Below are 18313 nucleotides of genomic sequence, written 5' to 3' on the forward strand. Positions count from 1 at the left end.
CATCTTAAATCTAGCGCTGTACTACTTACTACTAACTTCTTGGCAGTCAGGTGGCTGGGTGGGTGCTCGTAGCGTAGCTCACTTTATTAATAAAGCAGGCATCGGGCCTCGCTGCGATTACAGAAACAGATGCCGGCCCCCATTCACTACACAGGGACACTGTTATGGGGGGGGGGGATCTGTGGATGACACAAGATAAGACGCTATATATGTGTCATCCACAGATGCCCCCACAATGATCCCCCATAACAGTGCCATCCACAGACCACCATTAGTTCAAAACCCACCAAAAGCACACGTTTTGGTTCAAAAAACCTAGGTGCGTCTTATAGGGCGAAAAATACCGTAATTAAATATAACTTTTTGTGAATTGGGACATTTAAACTTGCTTTTTTTATTTTTTTATTCCAATTTAAATCTAGTAGGAGTCGGAGTATTTTTTGCCGACTCTGACTCCAGTTACCCAATATTGCCTCCGACTCCTCGACTCCACAGCCCTGCATTTGTGTGCTAAATATGCATCTGATGCTGTACTTTGATCTGATACTATCTATCCACATCTGCGTTGTCGGGTCCTCTGTCACAGATTCTGTCAAAAAGACCAGACAAAAAAGTCCTGCATGCTGGAATTTTTTGTGTCTGGTAAAGAAGCAGCATCCAGAGCAGACCCAGTTATAGTTAATGGCACTTGCTTCGTTCTTTTACTTTAAGATTTGTGCTCAATTTAGCACTTCCATTATATTTGTTCTTCTGCTCCGGTGAAAGCAGAAGACCAGAGTGTGATAACGCTCTTGTGAACCCAACCTAACAGCAATAGTGCTGTGCCCTCTGTATATCTTTTACCCTTCTCTCAGTGCTTAGTTAACGCCCTGCCCATTTATATAATGAGGGGAAGGTACAAAAGGCGCCAGACCGAGCAAAAATGCACTAAAAAATGTCAAGATTTTGGTATCATGGTGCTATAGTACTAGCATATTATGTATATAGGTAAAAAACTATTTTTATGAAAAAAACTTTTTAAACAGTTGAAATAAAAGTTGAAAAATAAAATAAAATAAGGTCCCTGCTGTGGTTTACACGGAAGGTTGAAGGCAAAGGTTAAAAACAAGGAATAGAATGGATGAGAAAACATCCAGTGAGGCACTTACTTCACTGGGGGGTCGTCAGCAGGATAAGCATAAAACACCTGTGACAATTCCCCCCTGGCCAGGATCGTGTGTAGAGTCTCAGTGAATGATGGCAGCAGGCAGTGTGCTTCTGATCAAATCACCTTTAATGGAAAATATGTGTCTCAACGCATTTCGGGGATCAAGATTTCTCCTTCATCAGGAGCAAGTGGCTATCTGTCACAGATTCTGTCAAAAAGACCAGACAAAAAAGTCCTGCATGCTGGATTTTTTTGTGTCTGGTAAAGAAGCAGCATCCAGAGCAGACCCAGTTATAGTTAATGGCGCTTGCTTCGTTCTTTTACTTTAAGATTTGTGCTCAATTTAGCACTTCCATTATATTTGTTCTTCTGCTCCGGTGAAAGCAGAAGACCAGAGTGTGATAACGCTCTTGTGACCCCAACCTAACAGCAATAGTGCTGTGCCCTCTGTATATCTTTTACCCTTCTCTCAGTGCTTAGTTAACGCCCTGCCCATTTATATAATGGACATGTAGGTCTGTAATTAAGTTATACGTTTAGTGAGTAGGTATGTATAGAGAAGAGTTGGCAACTCTCCTGAAACATACAGGAGGCTCCCAAAAAGGCAAGACCTCCTGAATTCCCAGAGGGGTTTGTAAATCCCCTCACAGGGCATGAAGGACACATCATGAAAGGGGTGGGGGCATACATGGAAGGTGGTGGAGTCTTAGGAAAAGGAGTGTATCCACAATTTTCAAAAATTTCAGGGTGCAACCACTTATTTGTAGCAGCTCCCGTCCCAGCCACCTCATATCTGCACTGCATGGTTGTGTAGGTTGTTGGATATTGCTCAGCATCCTAGTCTTCTAGACCACCCCACAACACTAAGGCCTACAGATGCATATACCCTGCGCAAAGTGTGAACACAGCCTTAGCACAGCAAGGTTAAAGAAACTATTGGTATTGGAATCTGTGAAACAATGATTGTTCTTATACCTGCAGTTACAGTTTAGTATGGACGCAGTTTCCTTATAAAATTAGCTGATCGCCGCTGGTCTGGCTTCTCTCACCTCAGGCAGGGGCAGCTGTGGCCAAGCAACATTACATGCTCGTTTTTTATTCAAATCAATGCCTGTTCATATGGGCCCACCAGGAAAGGAGTTCTATGAAGTCCCTATGAAGTAGTAGGACATATGGACAAGGGTTGTTCTGGACATTTATAGCGTATCAACAGCATATGGCAATTATGTCCAATAGGTGCACCTCCGACCTCTTGTACCCACTACCCTCTCAAGAATGGGGCTCCACCATGAATGGAGAGTACACCCCACAGCTTTTTCTATTCACTGCTATGGGACTACTGAATATATATTTACCATATGTAGACTGAGTATATATAAAATTTAACTTTTAATATGATTTCACTTAAAATACGTTGGTGGTAGCAGTGAGACAGAGACAATAGACTTACATACATATAAACACTTATTGTGCCACCTAATAAGACCACAGTAAGATAGTACTGGGTGGGTCTTACCCCGTCCTGTAGATACACGGTCAGGGTTGATGGGTGGCGGCAATGCTCTGTGTCGTTGAGGCAGGTCTATGAGGATAGCCCCTGACCATCCATATAGGGAGGGCTCTAGACCAGGGCATAATAGGAGTATCCAGATTGCCATTTTCTAACAACTGGACACCAGTGCCTGTGACCACACTGGAGCATTGCCGCCACCCATCAACCCTGACCGTGTATCTACAGGACGGGGTAAGACCCACCCAGTACTATCTTACTGTGGTCTTATTAGGTGGCACAATAAGTGTTTATATGTATGTAAGTCTATTGTCTCTGTCTCACTGCTACCACCAACGTATTTTAAGTGAAATCATATTGAAAGTTAAATTTTATATATACTCAGTCTACATATGGTAAATATATCTATAGGAGGTATGACATATCTCTGCACATACGCACCTGGTGCATTGAGGTATAATCTTTGTATATAAGTGACTACTGAATATAGCTGAGCCCTTGCAGCTCAATTCATGGAAGACTTGTATTTTTGAGACAGATGTCGGTCCAAACTTTTTGGCACCCACATCTAAGGAATATTTATGGCATATCTTGTCGCCATACCACAAATGGTCAGATGGGACAACCTCTTTACAAGCATATACATACATTACAATGTAAGTATAACAGAATATCTGCAGTTTTATCAAGCTAGATAAACGTATGATAAGGATAATATAAAAGTGACAAAAACAAAACATGGGATAAGGACAAAAAATAAATAAAATTGAGAACCACAATTGAATTTTTTTTAATATAATTTTAAAAACCATTTCCTGCAGAGACGATAATACAGAGTGATATTTTTTTCAACTGCAGTCATGCTCACGGATCAGTCCGGCCCTTTGCTGCCATAACATAAAATATGAAATAACAATAATAATAATAATAATAATAATAATAAATGACACAAGGGTGCAACATCCAAAATGTGCCCCTTATTTCACTGTTAATTGCTCTTCAAAGTGTACTTTGTGGGACCCTGGAGAAATCCTCAGGGAAGTCAACACTGTATGGTTAAGAAGACTGAAAGACCTAGACCAGTCTGAGTCCTATCATAACTCGGAGTGAGTGAAGTCAGTCCGTGGAGGTTCACTAGGTTTCATGAAGATACCTTCCATCACTTTCCAGTAGTTATGTGGACCTGCGTAGGTCATGCCATGCACTTCTCTCTGTCCATTTATAGGATGCCCATATGGTTCTCCTGTGACAGACAGCAGTACGTTTGTAGACGCGTGCTTGAACCTCACTTCTTCATTGCGCTGCCAGAATTCCCCATTGCAGAGTACAGTCCAGTCATCTAAGATATCTCCTTCTCCATCGTCTCCAAATGCACTGACCTCCTGCCAATAAACAAGGGAGAAATATGTCAGGGATTACAATAAAGGAGTTTTCCCACTGACAATACATATCCCCTTATCCACAAGTGTCTGGTCCCTGAACGGAGGTCCAAAAGTGCCCCATGAGAATGGAGCAGTGGTTTGCATGTATGACCACCACACCATCAACAGTCCCGTAGAAGTGAATAGAATAACTGCTGTGGTCACGTGCTGGGTGCTTGAAAACAAAAGGACCACCAAAGTGTCGGTGATTGATATCCAGGAAAAGGAAGAGGTGAGTGTGTTTCTTTTTCTGCTCGATAACATTTATAGCTGATTTTTTATTTTATTTTTATGACCACATTAAAGTGGTTGTCCACAGCTGAAGAAATATTAGAAGTGATAAAGAACCTCCCTAATCGCAAGTCAACTGGTCCTGATGGTCTGCCATACCTTTACTACAAGACATACGTAGACACCCTCCCTCCGTACATGGTCAAGATATTTAATTCTTTCCTGGAGGGCTCTCCTTCACCAGAGACAATGCTTCAATCCTTCATCACCCTTATTCCAAAACCTGAGAAGGATCATATGGATTGCTCCAACTATCGTCCTATAGCCCTCCTTAATTCAGACTTAAAGATATTAACGAAACTTCTGGCGAACAGGCTTGCTAGCCTGCTCCCGAGCTTGATCCATAAAGATCAAGTCGGCTTTGTATTAAATCACCAAGGGGGCGATAATACGAGAAGGGCTATAGATTTGATAGACATCATTAACAGACGGAAACAGCAGGCGTTAATATTGGGCCTGGATACAGAAAAGGCCTTTGACCGCCTAAGCTGGCCTTTTTTGTTTTTTACATTGCGGTGTTTTGGTATAGGGGGGCCTTTTATGAATGCCATTTGTGCTCTTTATACCCGCCCAACGGCCTTTGTAAAAACGACACATGCCCAGTCCAACATGATAACTATTCGGAACGGAACTCGACAGGGTTGCCTGCTATCCCCCCTACTCTTCGTACTCTGCATAGAGCCTTTAGCAGCATTAATACGGGCCCACCCTGATATTCAAGGAGTAGAGGTCAATAAGGTGACCTTTAAATTATCACTCTTCGCTGACGATATACTTCTTGCCTGTCACTGCTGAGGATGGGGAAAATCCTCAGCCGTGCGATGCCAGATGATGTTGTGGCTGCTCGGCCAGGACAACAGGATTAGGGAGCAGGTCACCTCCTAAAGTGTCCCTAACGCTGACCCTGTCTCCTACCTGCATGGGCCGACCTTGATGGTAGGAGGACCCATGCGCAGGAACCTCGGATCCCTAACTCACCCTCAGACCGGTCCCTGGGCTAGGAGTCAAGGTAAGACGGCCTGTTCCTACTGGACACGGAGGAACAGGGGTCTCACTGGCCAAGCTGCAGGGAAAAGGGGAACACAAAACAGTCTTACGGATATGGCAGGTGAACTCTCCGAGTTCGACCTACCTGCCACAGCCTTGCTGACTGGATCCCTGTGCAAACAGGAATCCAGATCCATAAGCTGCACTAAACAACATAAGGAAAATCCCAATAGACATCACATAGACATCACACATAAAGATGAACATAACCTAAATGTGACATTATATTTTATAAACCACAAGGGTGGCTCTCACTGGCAGTTGGTAAACACAGGAGGTTGCTCCAGCTAAGCATGGCTTGAGCAACCTACTGAGCCATGCCAAACACCAAGGCTATATAGGCCTAAGAGGCCACACCCAACAGTCAGACACACCCAGTGACATCACACACACTGGGAAGGGAGTTAACCCTTCCAGCACCACAGGAAAGGGAAAACACCAACTTAAAGGGGAAGTGTCAAAACGAAAGTCACACTGTGGCTGTTGCCGCAAGCAACGACATGGGTGGCTACCATGTCCTGGGAGTCAGCCCGAAGGCCGGGACAGTGCCACCACATGTACACACTATACAAAACGTTGCTGCAAGCAGCCACAGTAAAGGGAAAGGTCTCAGTGCACACGAAACATAAACAGTGCACACCATACATACATACACACACACCTAACAAAGCGGTAGCTAGGTGTAACCGCATGAAGATGCCGCAAGCTGCCTAGCACCAGCTCAGGCTGCTATCTGCGACAATCTGCAAACACTTGTTGCCCGCGGCAACCACAAGTAAGGCCACACACAAGCAGCCCTCACCTGTGGTTGAACAACCAAAAACAAACCGCAGGCAACCGCATGCGGTTAAGGAGTCACGGTCATGGCCATGGCCGTGACATTGCCTTGACAAACCTACATACCTCGTTACCAAACCTATTCCAGACGTTAAGGGAATATGGCAGACTATCTGGCTATAAGATTAATACATCTAAAACAGAGGCTTTATCGATTAATATTCCACCAGATATATTGAGTACTCTGCAAAGCAGTTTCCATTTCAAGTGGAATGATACTACCCTTAAATATTTGGGAGTGAAATTAACAAAAACATATAATACTCTCTATGCCCATAATTTTTTACCCATTTTTCGGGAACTTAATTCGCTCATGACTAAGTGGATGCCCCTGCCGATTTCTCTACTAGGGCGCATTGCAGCGGTCAAAATGACCATATTGCCCAAATTATTATATGTGATGGAAACTATTCCAGTTCCCCGTACCTAAGAAGGATTTGAGAGCCTTGCAGTCTTCCATCCTCAGGTTTGTCTGGCATGGCAAAAGACACAGAATTTCTTGCAGCACTCTTACCGCCCTCAAGTCGCAAGGTGGTCTTGGACTCCCTGATGTAACTACATACTACTGGACGACACATCTACGTCGTATCCCCGCATGGTCTTCCCTCCTAGCATTCTCTAGATGGATGGAAATTGAGAAGCTATGGTTGGCCCCTACTCACCCTAATGCCCTCCTGTGGTCACCATTACCGGCCAACTGTATGGCCCACTTGTTGGGTCCTATGTCCCTAACATATAATATCTGGAACAGTTGCAAACAGAAATTCCCATTGGTATCCGATAAATCTTCCATGACCTCGTTTTTATTTAATCCCTTATTTTTAAGCCATGGTTTTCTAACAAACTATTTAGATTTGGAGAAAATGAACAGATGGCTCACTATGAACAATCACGCTAGGTGCTCTGGACAAAAAGAGTCACCCCTTGCTCTTATTAAAGTAAATAGTGAATGGAAATTGGACCGTCACTCAAAACACCAAGAGAGATGTGGAACCAAACTTATTTATTCAAACACAATAAAATAAATCGAGTGTATATACTGGCATCAATAATACAGTTTTATCGATAGAATATCGATTATAAAAAAATAGATTTTTTTATAATCGATATTCTATCGATAAAACTGTATTATTGATGCCAGTATATATACACTCGATTTAAATTATTTAGATTTGCTGATATAGTGGAGTATAGGACCCTTGAGATTATACCATTTGAGTCGCTTAGGGAAAAATACGATCTACCTGAATCCTCTAGATGGCAGCATATACAAATTCAACACCTGCTTAGAACCTTATTTAACCACCTCCGGACCGCCTAACGCAGGATCGCGTTCCGGAGGTGGCAGCGCTGCAAAGAGTCACGCATATACGCGTCATCTCGCGAGACGCGAGATTTCGCTCAAAGCCGCATGCGCATCGCGGGCCGGCAAAATTTAAAGAACAAGTTCGTCACCAGCCTGCCAGCAACGATCATTGGCTGGCAGGCTGGCGATTTTCAAAAAATCCAATCACAAGCCATATAACAGATCATATTAGTAAATATGATCTGTTATATGGCTTGTCTGCTCCTCTGCTGGTCCTTTTCGTCGGTTGGATCCAGCAGAGGAGCAGACTTCACTGTGAGTACACCAAACACTTCACTGTAGCCCCAGATCACCCCCCTGCACCCCAATTAACCCTTTGATCACCCCTTTGATCGCCCCTGTCAATCACTAGTGAAAGACAAAAAGTGATCAGTGTAAACTGTCACTTTTTTTTTTCACTGGTATTGGCTGTTAGGTTAGGGATAGTTTAGGCCCCTTGGTTAGGTAGTTAGCGTCAGTTAGCGCCCACCCCACCGCACCGCAGTCACTTTTATTCGCTGATTAGCGTATCGCTAATCAGCATTTGTACTTTTATAGTATCTGTAAGTGATCAAAACTGATCACGGTCAGATCTATAATTGTATTAGTGTCACCTTAGCTCGCCCTCCACCCAAAACGCAGTGTTTGCCCGATCAGGCCTGATCGGTCGCCCACACGTGCGTTCACCCACGCCCGCCCCACCGCAGTGACAAAAAATTTTTTTTTTTGATCACTGCACATTCACTTTACACGCACTGCGGCGATAAAAAAATCAGTTTTGATATTTTTTATCAACCGCAGCGGCCTCCGGTACTTCGCTAGCCTCCCCTTTGTAAGACAGGTTTGCTTTTTTTCTTGGGTAGTCTCAGGGAATACCCCTAAATTTAGTAGTCCAAAATGTCAAACAGGGGGTATTCTTCTGAAGAGGCCTACAGGATTCTGACCCAGTCGGATGAGGAGTGGGAACCCTCATCTGACGAATCTAGCGGGTCAGAATATGAACCTGTGGAAAGCAGTGGCTCTCTGACCCAAAGTTCGGACGAGGAGGTGGAGGTCCCTGATAGCACCAGGCGTACCAGGCCCCGTGTCGCTAGACCACAGGTTACGCAGGATCCGCTTCAAGAGCAGCAGAGTGGGGCTGTCGCTGCCGGATCACGTGGTGAGGCATACACCAGCAGCGCAGCCCTTCCTGGACCTAGTACCAGCACTGCCGTACAACCTGGTGAAGTAGCGAGCACCAGAAGGGCAGTTGAAGCTGGTACGGTGGCACGTGCAATAGTTACCCCGTCGCAGCCACCGCACAGACAGGCCCGTAGACCCCCTAGAGTCCCTGAGGTGCTGGCAAATCCTGATTGGCAGTCACCAACTTCAGCCGCACCAGTAGTTCCCCCTTTCACTGCCCAGTCTGGAGTTCGGGTTGAGACGGCTCAAATCGGTTCGGCCCTGGGATTTTTTGAGCTGTTCTTGACTGCGGAGCTCTTGGACTTAGTCGTGGCAGAGACAAACCGGTATGCCACACAATTTATAACGGCAAACCCGGGAAGCTATTATGCCCAGCCTTTCCGGTGGAAACCAGTCCAAGTTTCCGAACTTAAAATTTTTCTGGGCCATCTCCTCAACATGGGCCTGACAAAAAAGCATGAATTGCGGTCAAATTGGTCCACGCACCCGATTCATCACATGCCCATGTTCTCTGCTGCTATGTCCAGGACACGATTTGAGACCATCCTCCGTTTTCTGCATTTTAGCGACAACACCACCTCCCGTCCCAGAGGCCACCCTGCTTTTGACCGGCTCCACAAAATTCGGCCCCTCATAGACCATTTCAACCAGAAATTTGCAGATTTGTATACCCCTGAGCAAAACATCTGCGTAGACGAGTCCCTAATACATTTTACCGGGCGCCTTGGCTTCAAACAATACATCCCAAGCAAGCGTGCCCGGTATGGGGTCAAATTGTATAAGCTCTGTGAAAGGGCCACAGGCTATACCCACAAATTTCGGATCTATGAGGGAAAAGATCAGACCCTGGAGCCGGTCGGTTGCCCTGACTACCTGGGGAGCAGTGGGAAGACAGTCTGGGACTTGGTGCCACCCTTATTCGGCAAGGGGTACCATCTTTATGTGGACAATTTCTACACAAGTGTGGCCCTCTTTAGGCATTTGTTTCTAGAACGGATTTGCGCCTGTGGCACTGCGCGAACTAGTCGCGTGGGCTTCCCCCAACGGCTTGTAACCACCCGTCTTGCAAGGGGGGAGAGGGCTGCCTTGTGTAACGAAGAACTGCTCGCGGTGAAATGGAGAGACAAGCGTGACGTTTACATGCTCTCCTCCATTCACGCAGACACGACAATCCAAATTGAGCGAGCAACCCGTGTCATTGAAAAGCCCCTCTGTGTCCACGACTATAATACGCTCATGGGAGGGGTGGACTTCAATGACCAGATGTTGTCTCCGTATTTAGTTTCCCGCAGAACCAGACGCTGGTATAAGAAGGTGTCTGTATATTTGATTCAATTGGCGCTGTACAATAGTTTTGTTCTCTACAGTAAGGCTGGGAGAACACGATCCTTCCTCAAATTCCAGGAAGAGATCATCGAGAACCTCCTGTATCCAGAAGGTTCCGTGGCCCCATCCACCAGTGTAGTTAGCCGTCTACACGAGCGACATTTCCCCAGTGTCGTTCCTGTTACCTTAACCCAACCGTCACCCCGAAAAAGATGTTGTGTCTGTAGCAGGAGTGGAATAAGGCGTGACACCCGCTATTTCTGTCCTGACTGTGCTGACCACCCTGCCCTATGCTATGGAGAGTGTTTTCGGAAGTACCACACACAGGTACACTTAGCATAGGGATTGCATCTCACAGGACAGGCACACAGGGCTATTAGGGCCCATTCACTCACAGCTGCTGCAAACCTCTCCTTTCACCTGGGATAAAGTGCATAACGTACTTCGCCACATCTTTGGGCGATTTGCGCTTTGCACATTGTCCCATGGGGAAGGAGAGGTTTGTTCTATAAAGGTAAAAAAAACTAAACAAAAAAAAAATTACCGGTAAGTAAAAAAGTTAAACGTTCAGTTAAAAAAGTTTAAAAAAAGTTTCTATGTTCTGTTCAACAGTTAATAAATTTATTGCGTTGCGGCCTGGTTTTTTCTTTTTTGTTTTGTTTTTTTTACCTTCCAGGTGGACCAACCGATCGACTAGCTGCAGCACTGATGTGCATTCTGACAGAAGCATTGCGCTGCTGTCAGATTACACGCAAGTCGGTGTATGAGGCGCTGCAAGACGAGATTTCTCCTCTGCAGTAAAAGATACGTTTGCCGAGGCATATGAGCTGAGGAGGTGGCGGTGTTCATATACTTTGGCAAACACTTTGTATATATAAAAAAAAAAATCCCGGCAATGATTTATTCATCCACATCGATTGATGTGAATGGAGAAATCTGGTTTGCCAGGGCATACGAGCTAAGTGGGTATGGATGTTGGGCGGAGCTCCTATGTCCTGGCAGACGCCTTTCCCCTCCTTTTTCTTTTTTTGGCAGAGATTTTTTCATCCACATTGATCGATGCGAATGAAGAAATCTGTGCCGTTCATTTTTTTCTTTCAGCCCAGAGGCTGAACGGAAAAAAAAAATCTCATTACCTGTATGCTCAATATAAGGAGAATAGCAGAAACTCCTAATGCTGGGCATACATGTAATGATTGCGGAGACCCTCAAATGGCAGGGCAGTACAAACACCCCACAAATAACACCATTTTGGAAAGAAGACACCCCAAGGTATTCGCTGAGGGGCATATTGAGTCCATGAAAGATTGAAATTTTTGTCCCAAGTTAGCGGAAAGGGAGACTTTGTGAGAAAAAAATTAAAAAAATCAATTTCCGCTAACTTGTGCCAAAATTTTTTTTTTTCTATGAACTCGCCATGCCCCTCATTGAATACCTTGGGGTGTCTTCTTTCCAAAATGGGGTCACATGTGGGGTATTTATACTGCCCTGGCATTTTAGGGGCCCCAAAGCGTGAGAAGAAGTCTGGTATCCAAATGTCTAAAAATGCCCTCCTAAAAGGAATTTGGGCACCTTTGCCCACCTAGGCTGCAAAAAAGTGTCACACATCTGGTATCTCCGTATTCAGTAGAAGTTGGGGAATGTGTTTTGGGGTGTCATTTTACATATACCCATGCTGGGTGAGAGAAATATCTTGGTCAAATGCCAACTTTGTATAAAAAAATGGGAAAAGTTGTCTTTTGCCAAGATATTTCTCTCACCCAGCATGGGTATATGTAAAATGACACCACAAAACACATTCCCCAACGTCTCCTGAATACGGAGATACCACATGTGTGACACTTTTTTGCAGCCTAGGTGGGCAAAGGGGCCCACATTCCAAAGAGCACCTTTCGGATTTCACAGGTCATTTACCTACTTACCACACATTAGGGCCCCTGGAAAATGCCAGGGCAGTATAACTACCCCACAAGTGACCCCATTTTGGAAAGAAGACACCCCAAGGTATTCCGTGAGGGCCATGGCGAGTTCCTAGAACTTTTTATTTTTTGTCACAAGTTAGTGGAAAATGATGATTTTTTTTTATTTTTTTTTCATACAAAGTCTCATATTCCACTAACTTGTGACAAAAAATAAAAACTTCCATGAACTCACTATGCCCATCAGCGAATACCTTGGGGTCTCTTCTTTTCAAAATGGGGTCACTTGTGGGGTAGTTATACTGCCCTGGCATTCTAGGGGCCCAAATGTGTGGTAAGGAGTTTGAAATCAAATTCTGTAAAAAATGACCAGTGAAATCCGAAAGGTGCTCTTTGGAATATGGGCCCCTTTGCCCACCTAGGCTGCAAAAAAGTGTCACACATCTGGTATCTCCGTATTCAGTAGAAGTTGGGGAATGTGTTTTGGGGTGTCATTTTACATATACCCATGCTGGGTGAGAGAAATATCTTGGCAAAAGACAACTTTTCCCATTTTTTTATACAAAGTTGGCATTTGACCAAGATATTTATCTCACCCAGCATGGGTATATGTAAAAAGACACCCCAAAACACATTCCCCAACTTCTACTGAATACGGAGATACCAGATGTGTGACACTTTTTTGCAGCCTAGGTGGGCAAAGGGGCCCATATTCCAAAGAGCACCTTTCGGATTTCACTGGTCATTTTTTACAGAATTTGATTTCAAACTCCTTAACCACACATTTGGGCCCCTAGAATGCCAGGGCAGTATAACTACCCCACAAGTGACCCCATTTTGGAAAGAAGAGACCCCAAGGTATTTCGTGATGGGCATAGTGAGTTCATAGAACTTTTTATTTTTTGTCACAAGTTAGTGGAATATGAGACTTTGTAAGAAAAAAAAAAAAAAAAATCTTCATTTTCCGCTAACTTGTGACAAAAAATAAAAAGTTCGATGAACTCACTATGCCCATCAGCGAATACCTTAGGGTGTGTACTTTCCGAAATGGGGTCATTTGTGGGGTGTTTGTACTGTCTGGGCATTGTAGAACCTCAGGAAACATGACAGGTGCTCAGAAAGTCAGAGCTGCTTCAAAAAGCGGAAATTCACATTTTTGTACCATAGTTTGTAAACGCTATAACTTTTACCCAAACCATTTTTTTTTTACCCAAACATTTTTTTTTTATCAAAGACATGTAGAACAATAAATTTAGAGCAAAATTTATATATGGATCTCGGTTTTTTTTGCAAAATTTTACAAGTGAAAGTGAAAAATGTAATTTTTTTGCAAAAAAATCGTTAAATTTCGATTAATAACAAAAAAAGTAAAAATGTCAGCAGCAATGAAATACCACCAAATGAAAGCTCTATTAGTGAGAAGAAAAGGAGGTAAAATTCATTTGGGTGGTAAGTTGCATGACCGAGCAATAAACGGTGAAAGTAGTGTAGGTAAGAAGTGTAAAAAGTGGCCTGGTCTTTCAGGGTGTTTAAGCACTGGGGGCTGAGGTGGTTAAAGACACGAAGGTATCTACTCCGACAATGTTTGAGCGATTATGTAAACTCTCGACCTCCACCAAAGGTCTCATATCAGACATGTATGTTCTTCTCTCAACTCCGGAATCCCCACGGATTATACGCCATGCATATATGTCTAAATGGGAGAGATATTTGGAGAGGGAAATACCACAGAGTGACTGGAAGCTTATATGGCGTAGAGCGGCAATGACATCCACATGTGTGACTTATAGAGAGAATTCATATAAGCTTTTGATGTTTTGGTATCACACACCCCAGTTGCTTAAACACTTGAATCCTACTGTTTCTAATACATGTTGGAGGTGCGGCTCTGGTCCAGGGTCTTTGTTTCACATTTTCTGGGACTGTCATGCTATATTCCCACTATGGAGGGAAACCCAACACCTTATTCTGCAACTAACTAATGTAAAATTCTCACTCGACACGTATATGTTTTTACTGAACATGCCTCCAACGGTACTAAAGAAACATGTACTCTACTTAGTGCTTCGTATATTGTCGGCAACTAGACGCCTTATAGCTAAATACTGGAAAAGACAGGACATACCGACTCGGCCTGACCTAATCTCCAGTGTTATGGATGTTAGACGAATGGAACACCTAACCGCGCTTATCAATAACACTACAGACAAATTTCATAAAGTATGGCAGCCGTGGGACACATTCACAGAGATCATTGTGTAGCATTCCTTCCCCCCTTCCCTCTACCCTCTTGTGTCTTGTCTTTTGACCATTGTAACTCAATTGTTATATATTACATAAACATATTCGAGGACTGTTCTTGTCCAGTTATATTACTATTGGGTTCAGCCTCTTTGGTTGTAAACTAGCATGCTCAAATCTACCTTTCTATTGATTGTGGTTTATACCAATATGTGTTGGCAGAAATGGAACTGCTTGGTATGCATTTTTGAAAATTATTTGCAATGTCAAATCTTTCATGTATGCTGGTCACTTGGATGTTAACAGATTTCACAAAGAAATGTTTATGTTTCTTATATACTTCCTTCAATAAAAAGACAATTATAAAAATAAAAAAAAGTGGTTGTCCGGGTTCAGCTCTGTCATTTTTTTTCCTCTCTGATAATATATATTACAAAGTTTCTTATATTCACCCATAGAAATGATTTATACAGTTTGCTGAAGGTACGGTAACCATTTAAATTATTCCTTAGTTTTTGTAAAACTTTAGCTGTAGTACCACTTTAAATCATTATCCCATAGACCAGGGGTGCACACAACCTTTTTTGGTCTGAGGGCCGCATTGTCACAACGCTCTATTTCAAGGGGCCGCAAATAAAAATAAATGTTGATGAGGGCTCATTTGCATCAGTCTATTACACGGGCCAATGTAAAGTGATTGGGGAGGAGTGATCGCTATCACAGTCCTTCCTCCTTCATTTAGTTATATTGATTATCGGCAGCACATCCCTGATTACACAAAGATGTGCGGCGCGATTATACCGGCCAGTTATTATGAATGAGCGTTCTTATGAAGAGATTTCCCAGTGAAAATTAATTTAGAACACGTTCCTGCAGCATGGCCCCTTAAATCAAAGTTAAACTTACCTGCTCCCCTGCCGATGCGGTCCTCCGCACTGCCCCTGCTGCATCCATTTTCCGGTACCCGCGCTGTTTTCACCTGGCTGTGCATGGCCATGGTCACATACACCTCTCAAGCCAATGACTGGCTTTAGCAGTGATGTGGCCACAAGCAGCATGTCACCACTGAAGCCAATCATTGACTGGAGCGGCGTATGTGACCATGGCCATGCACTGCCAGGTGTAAACAGCGCGGGAACCGGAAGATGGAGGCAGCGCAAAAGACCAGGGCGGCATGGAGCAGGTAAATATAAATCTTTTAATTCAGGGGCAGTGCTGCAGGAACCTGTTAAAAAGTCTTTTTTACAGAAAAAAACCAGTAAAAGTGGCGACATTTCCTTCCATCCTGCCTCCTATTCATAAATCAGAGCTTTCCTTTACTGCAGAGGCTGGCGCTCATTGGTTATTACCACCTCCTGCCCCCCAGTTACAGGCGCCATGTAATAACCAGTAAGCACTTTACCTTACTAGTGGGGAAAGTGCTTATTGGTTAACACTTTAATAACCAGGCCTGAACAGTCAATTTTTTTGTGATTTAGCGCACGTGGTGGTTCAAACATTTGGACCTTTATGTTTTATGTGTCGTGACTACCGAAATAATTTTTGCAACAATTTTTTACTTGACACATAGGGCCTTATAATTTATTTATTTTTTTTATTTGGGGGAAAAAAACTGTACAAAACATTTTTTTAAAGTATATTCAAACTATAGCTCTTTATTCTTTAAATATGAAAAAATTGACACCAAAATAAATTACTCTAATTAGTTCCCTATTTTGTGTCAGTTGTTTTGTTATCTAATAATATGTATGGTTTCACGTGAATAGGGCGATAATGGTGACCGTTTTGGTTGGTGTGGGTGTTTTGTCTTCTATGTATTTTATTATTTTTTTGTGTTTTTAACCTAATTTTTAATATATTTCTGCTACTAAATATATCCCCAAAAGGTAATAAAAAGACCTTTGGGGGGACACTGACACTTTGTTAATTTTTCACTTTTTCCTTTTATTTGTATTTTATTATATTTTTTTTTAGAACTGGTTTATTACTTTTTTTTTTATACACTGCTCAAAAAAATAAAGGGAACACAAAAATAACACATCCTAGATCTGAATTAATTAAATATTCTTCTGAAATACTTTGTTCTTTACATAGTTGAATGTGCTGACAACAAAATCACACAAAGACTAAAAAATGGAAATCAAATTTTTCAACCCATGGAGGTCTGGATTTGGAGTCACACTCAAAATTAAAGTGGAAAAACACACTACAGGCTGATCCAACTTTGACGCACCCCCCCCCCCCCCCAAAAAAAGTGGGGGGAAACGCCCCTGCATCTTATGGGGCGAATACTAATGAAGAGCTTCCATTATGGAAGCGCTCATTAGTACCGGAGGACCGGGAAGCGGTGTAGTCTCTGTACTCACCGCTTCCTGGTCCTCAGCTGTCGGCTGTGCAGGGATGCGCACAGAGTGAGTGCGCTCTGTGATCTCACGCTGTGCGCAGCCTTCACAGCACAGCTGACAGCAGGAGGAAGTGGATCGAATTTTAAAGTTTTCTGTGGCATGGGGGCTCATATGGGAGCTACTAAGAGGCATGGGGGCACATATGGTGGCTGCACATAGGCATGGGGGCTGCTAAGAGGAATGGGGGCTCATATAGGGGCTGATGAGAGGCAATGGGGGCTAATGAGAGGCAATGCAGCTCTTATCTGAGGTCTGATTGGGGGTCATTCACATTGGGGTCTGATCTGAGGTCTTATTAACATTGGGGGTCTGATAGGGGCTGTGAGCTGAGGTCTGATTAATATTGAGGTTCTGACTGCTGGTCTGACCTGAGGGTTAATGAAAAATATTTTTTTCTTATTGTTCTCCTTTAAAAAAATATGGGTATGTCCTCCAAGGGGTCATAAAAAGACTGTTGGGGGACAATGAACTGCCTTACCAAACACAGCAGGTGGCAGTCCGGACATTGTTGGGGTACATCAGTGACATCCCTTTTCACCAATAAGAGAGCCTTTGTGATTTATCCAGCCCCAAGCATGGCCTGCCTTACTGTATCACCCAGGACATAGTACATTTGTTTATCTATTTTTTTATCTATGATGTTATTTACAACTATTATCCTCCTCTAACCGACCCCCTGATGAACCGTGGTGGGGAAATGCGTCGGGGTTAAAATTGACATCATTATTTGTGTGAAATTTCTAACGTGCAGGGTTGTACAGGGCCAGACAGGGCAGGCACGGGGACAGGGAGATCCCACCATCGGGGATCATCCCTGGGCAAAGGGTTAACCTAGGGCGGGTACAGGGAGAGAATCATCCCCAGCACCCATCAAAAGTGCCCTAACCTTCCCCCAAAACCTATACCTATCACTAATGTCACAAGTGCCCTTGTGGAATTTGCACTATTTACATCTTATTAATTTCACCAATTCACGGTGGTAGCTGGGCGACATCCTGTCCTGATATTTTTCGGTCACCCAGTTATCACAGGGTGATGTGTTTTGCTTTTTAATTGAACCAATAAAAGTTACATTTTAAATGGTCCAAACCTCTAGGCTAATATTGGGGGACAATGAACACTACTATTTTGCACTTTTTTTTATTTTACTTGTAGTTTATTATTTTTTTTAAAATGTTTTAAATAGTTTTCTATAATTTTTTTTATTTTTATATACGTATATATTTTTGCAACACAAAATGTCCCCCAATGGATCATAAAAATGTTCTTTTATTTATTTTTTTTAAATAATTTTTTAACATTTTTTTTTTTTTATATATATATTTTTTCCACATAATTTGTCCCCAAGAGGTCACTGAAAGACCTTTAGGAGACAATAGGAGATTTTTTTGCACTAGTTCCACTATAACTGGTACATCCAAAGGAGCCCAAGTTACAGGGAAACCAACCTGCTTCGTACAAGACAGAGCTGAGCAGGGTCTCCTGACCCTCCAGGCTCTGCTCTCCTCTGCCTAAAGCCGGGTCCATCCTGCATAGTTCGCCGCTCACCTATCTGAGGAGAAGGCAGAAGCGCTGATACACTGCTTCTGCCTTCTCCTTGGCTCGCCTACTGTCACGACAGCCGTGAACAGACCTGCTCCTG

The 18313-nt window shown here is 43.3% G+C and overlaps 1 protein-coding gene across 1 annotated transcript; it reads right to left on the minus strand.

Moving 5' to 3' along the window:
* Positions 1 to 3641: 3641 nt before the first annotated feature.
* LOC120998008 (stromal cell-derived factor 2-like) lies at positions 3642 to 15220 on the minus strand. Its single transcript, XM_040428462.1, has 2 exons — positions 15173 to 15220; positions 3642 to 4039 (listed from the first exon to the last, which is right to left on the minus strand). The coding sequence occupies exons 1-2, from the start codon at positions 15218 to 15220 to the stop codon at positions 3752 to 3754; spliced, it is 336 nt and encodes a 111-aa protein (XP_040284396.1). The 3' UTR covers positions 3642 to 3751.
* Positions 15221 to 18313: the final 3093 nt, after the last annotated feature.

Source organism: Bufo bufo, chromosome 1, assembly GCF_905171765.1.
Source record: "Bufo bufo chromosome 1, aBufBuf1.1, whole genome shotgun sequence".
Lineage (NCBI taxonomy): Eukaryota > Metazoa > Chordata > Amphibia > Anura > Bufonidae > Bufo > Bufo bufo.

What these genes read in the sequence shown, in the direction of transcription:
- LOC120998008 (XM_040428462.1), bottom strand. Translation starts at nt 15,220, where the DNA reads ATGGATGCAGCAGGGGCAGTGCGGAGGACCGCATCGGCAGGGGAGCAG. An exon ending in CCGCATCGGCAGGGGAGCAG is followed by an intron (nt 4,040 to 15,172) that starts GTAAGTTTAACT and finishes GTTTATTGGCAG; the next exon opens with GAGGTCAGTGCATTTGGAGA.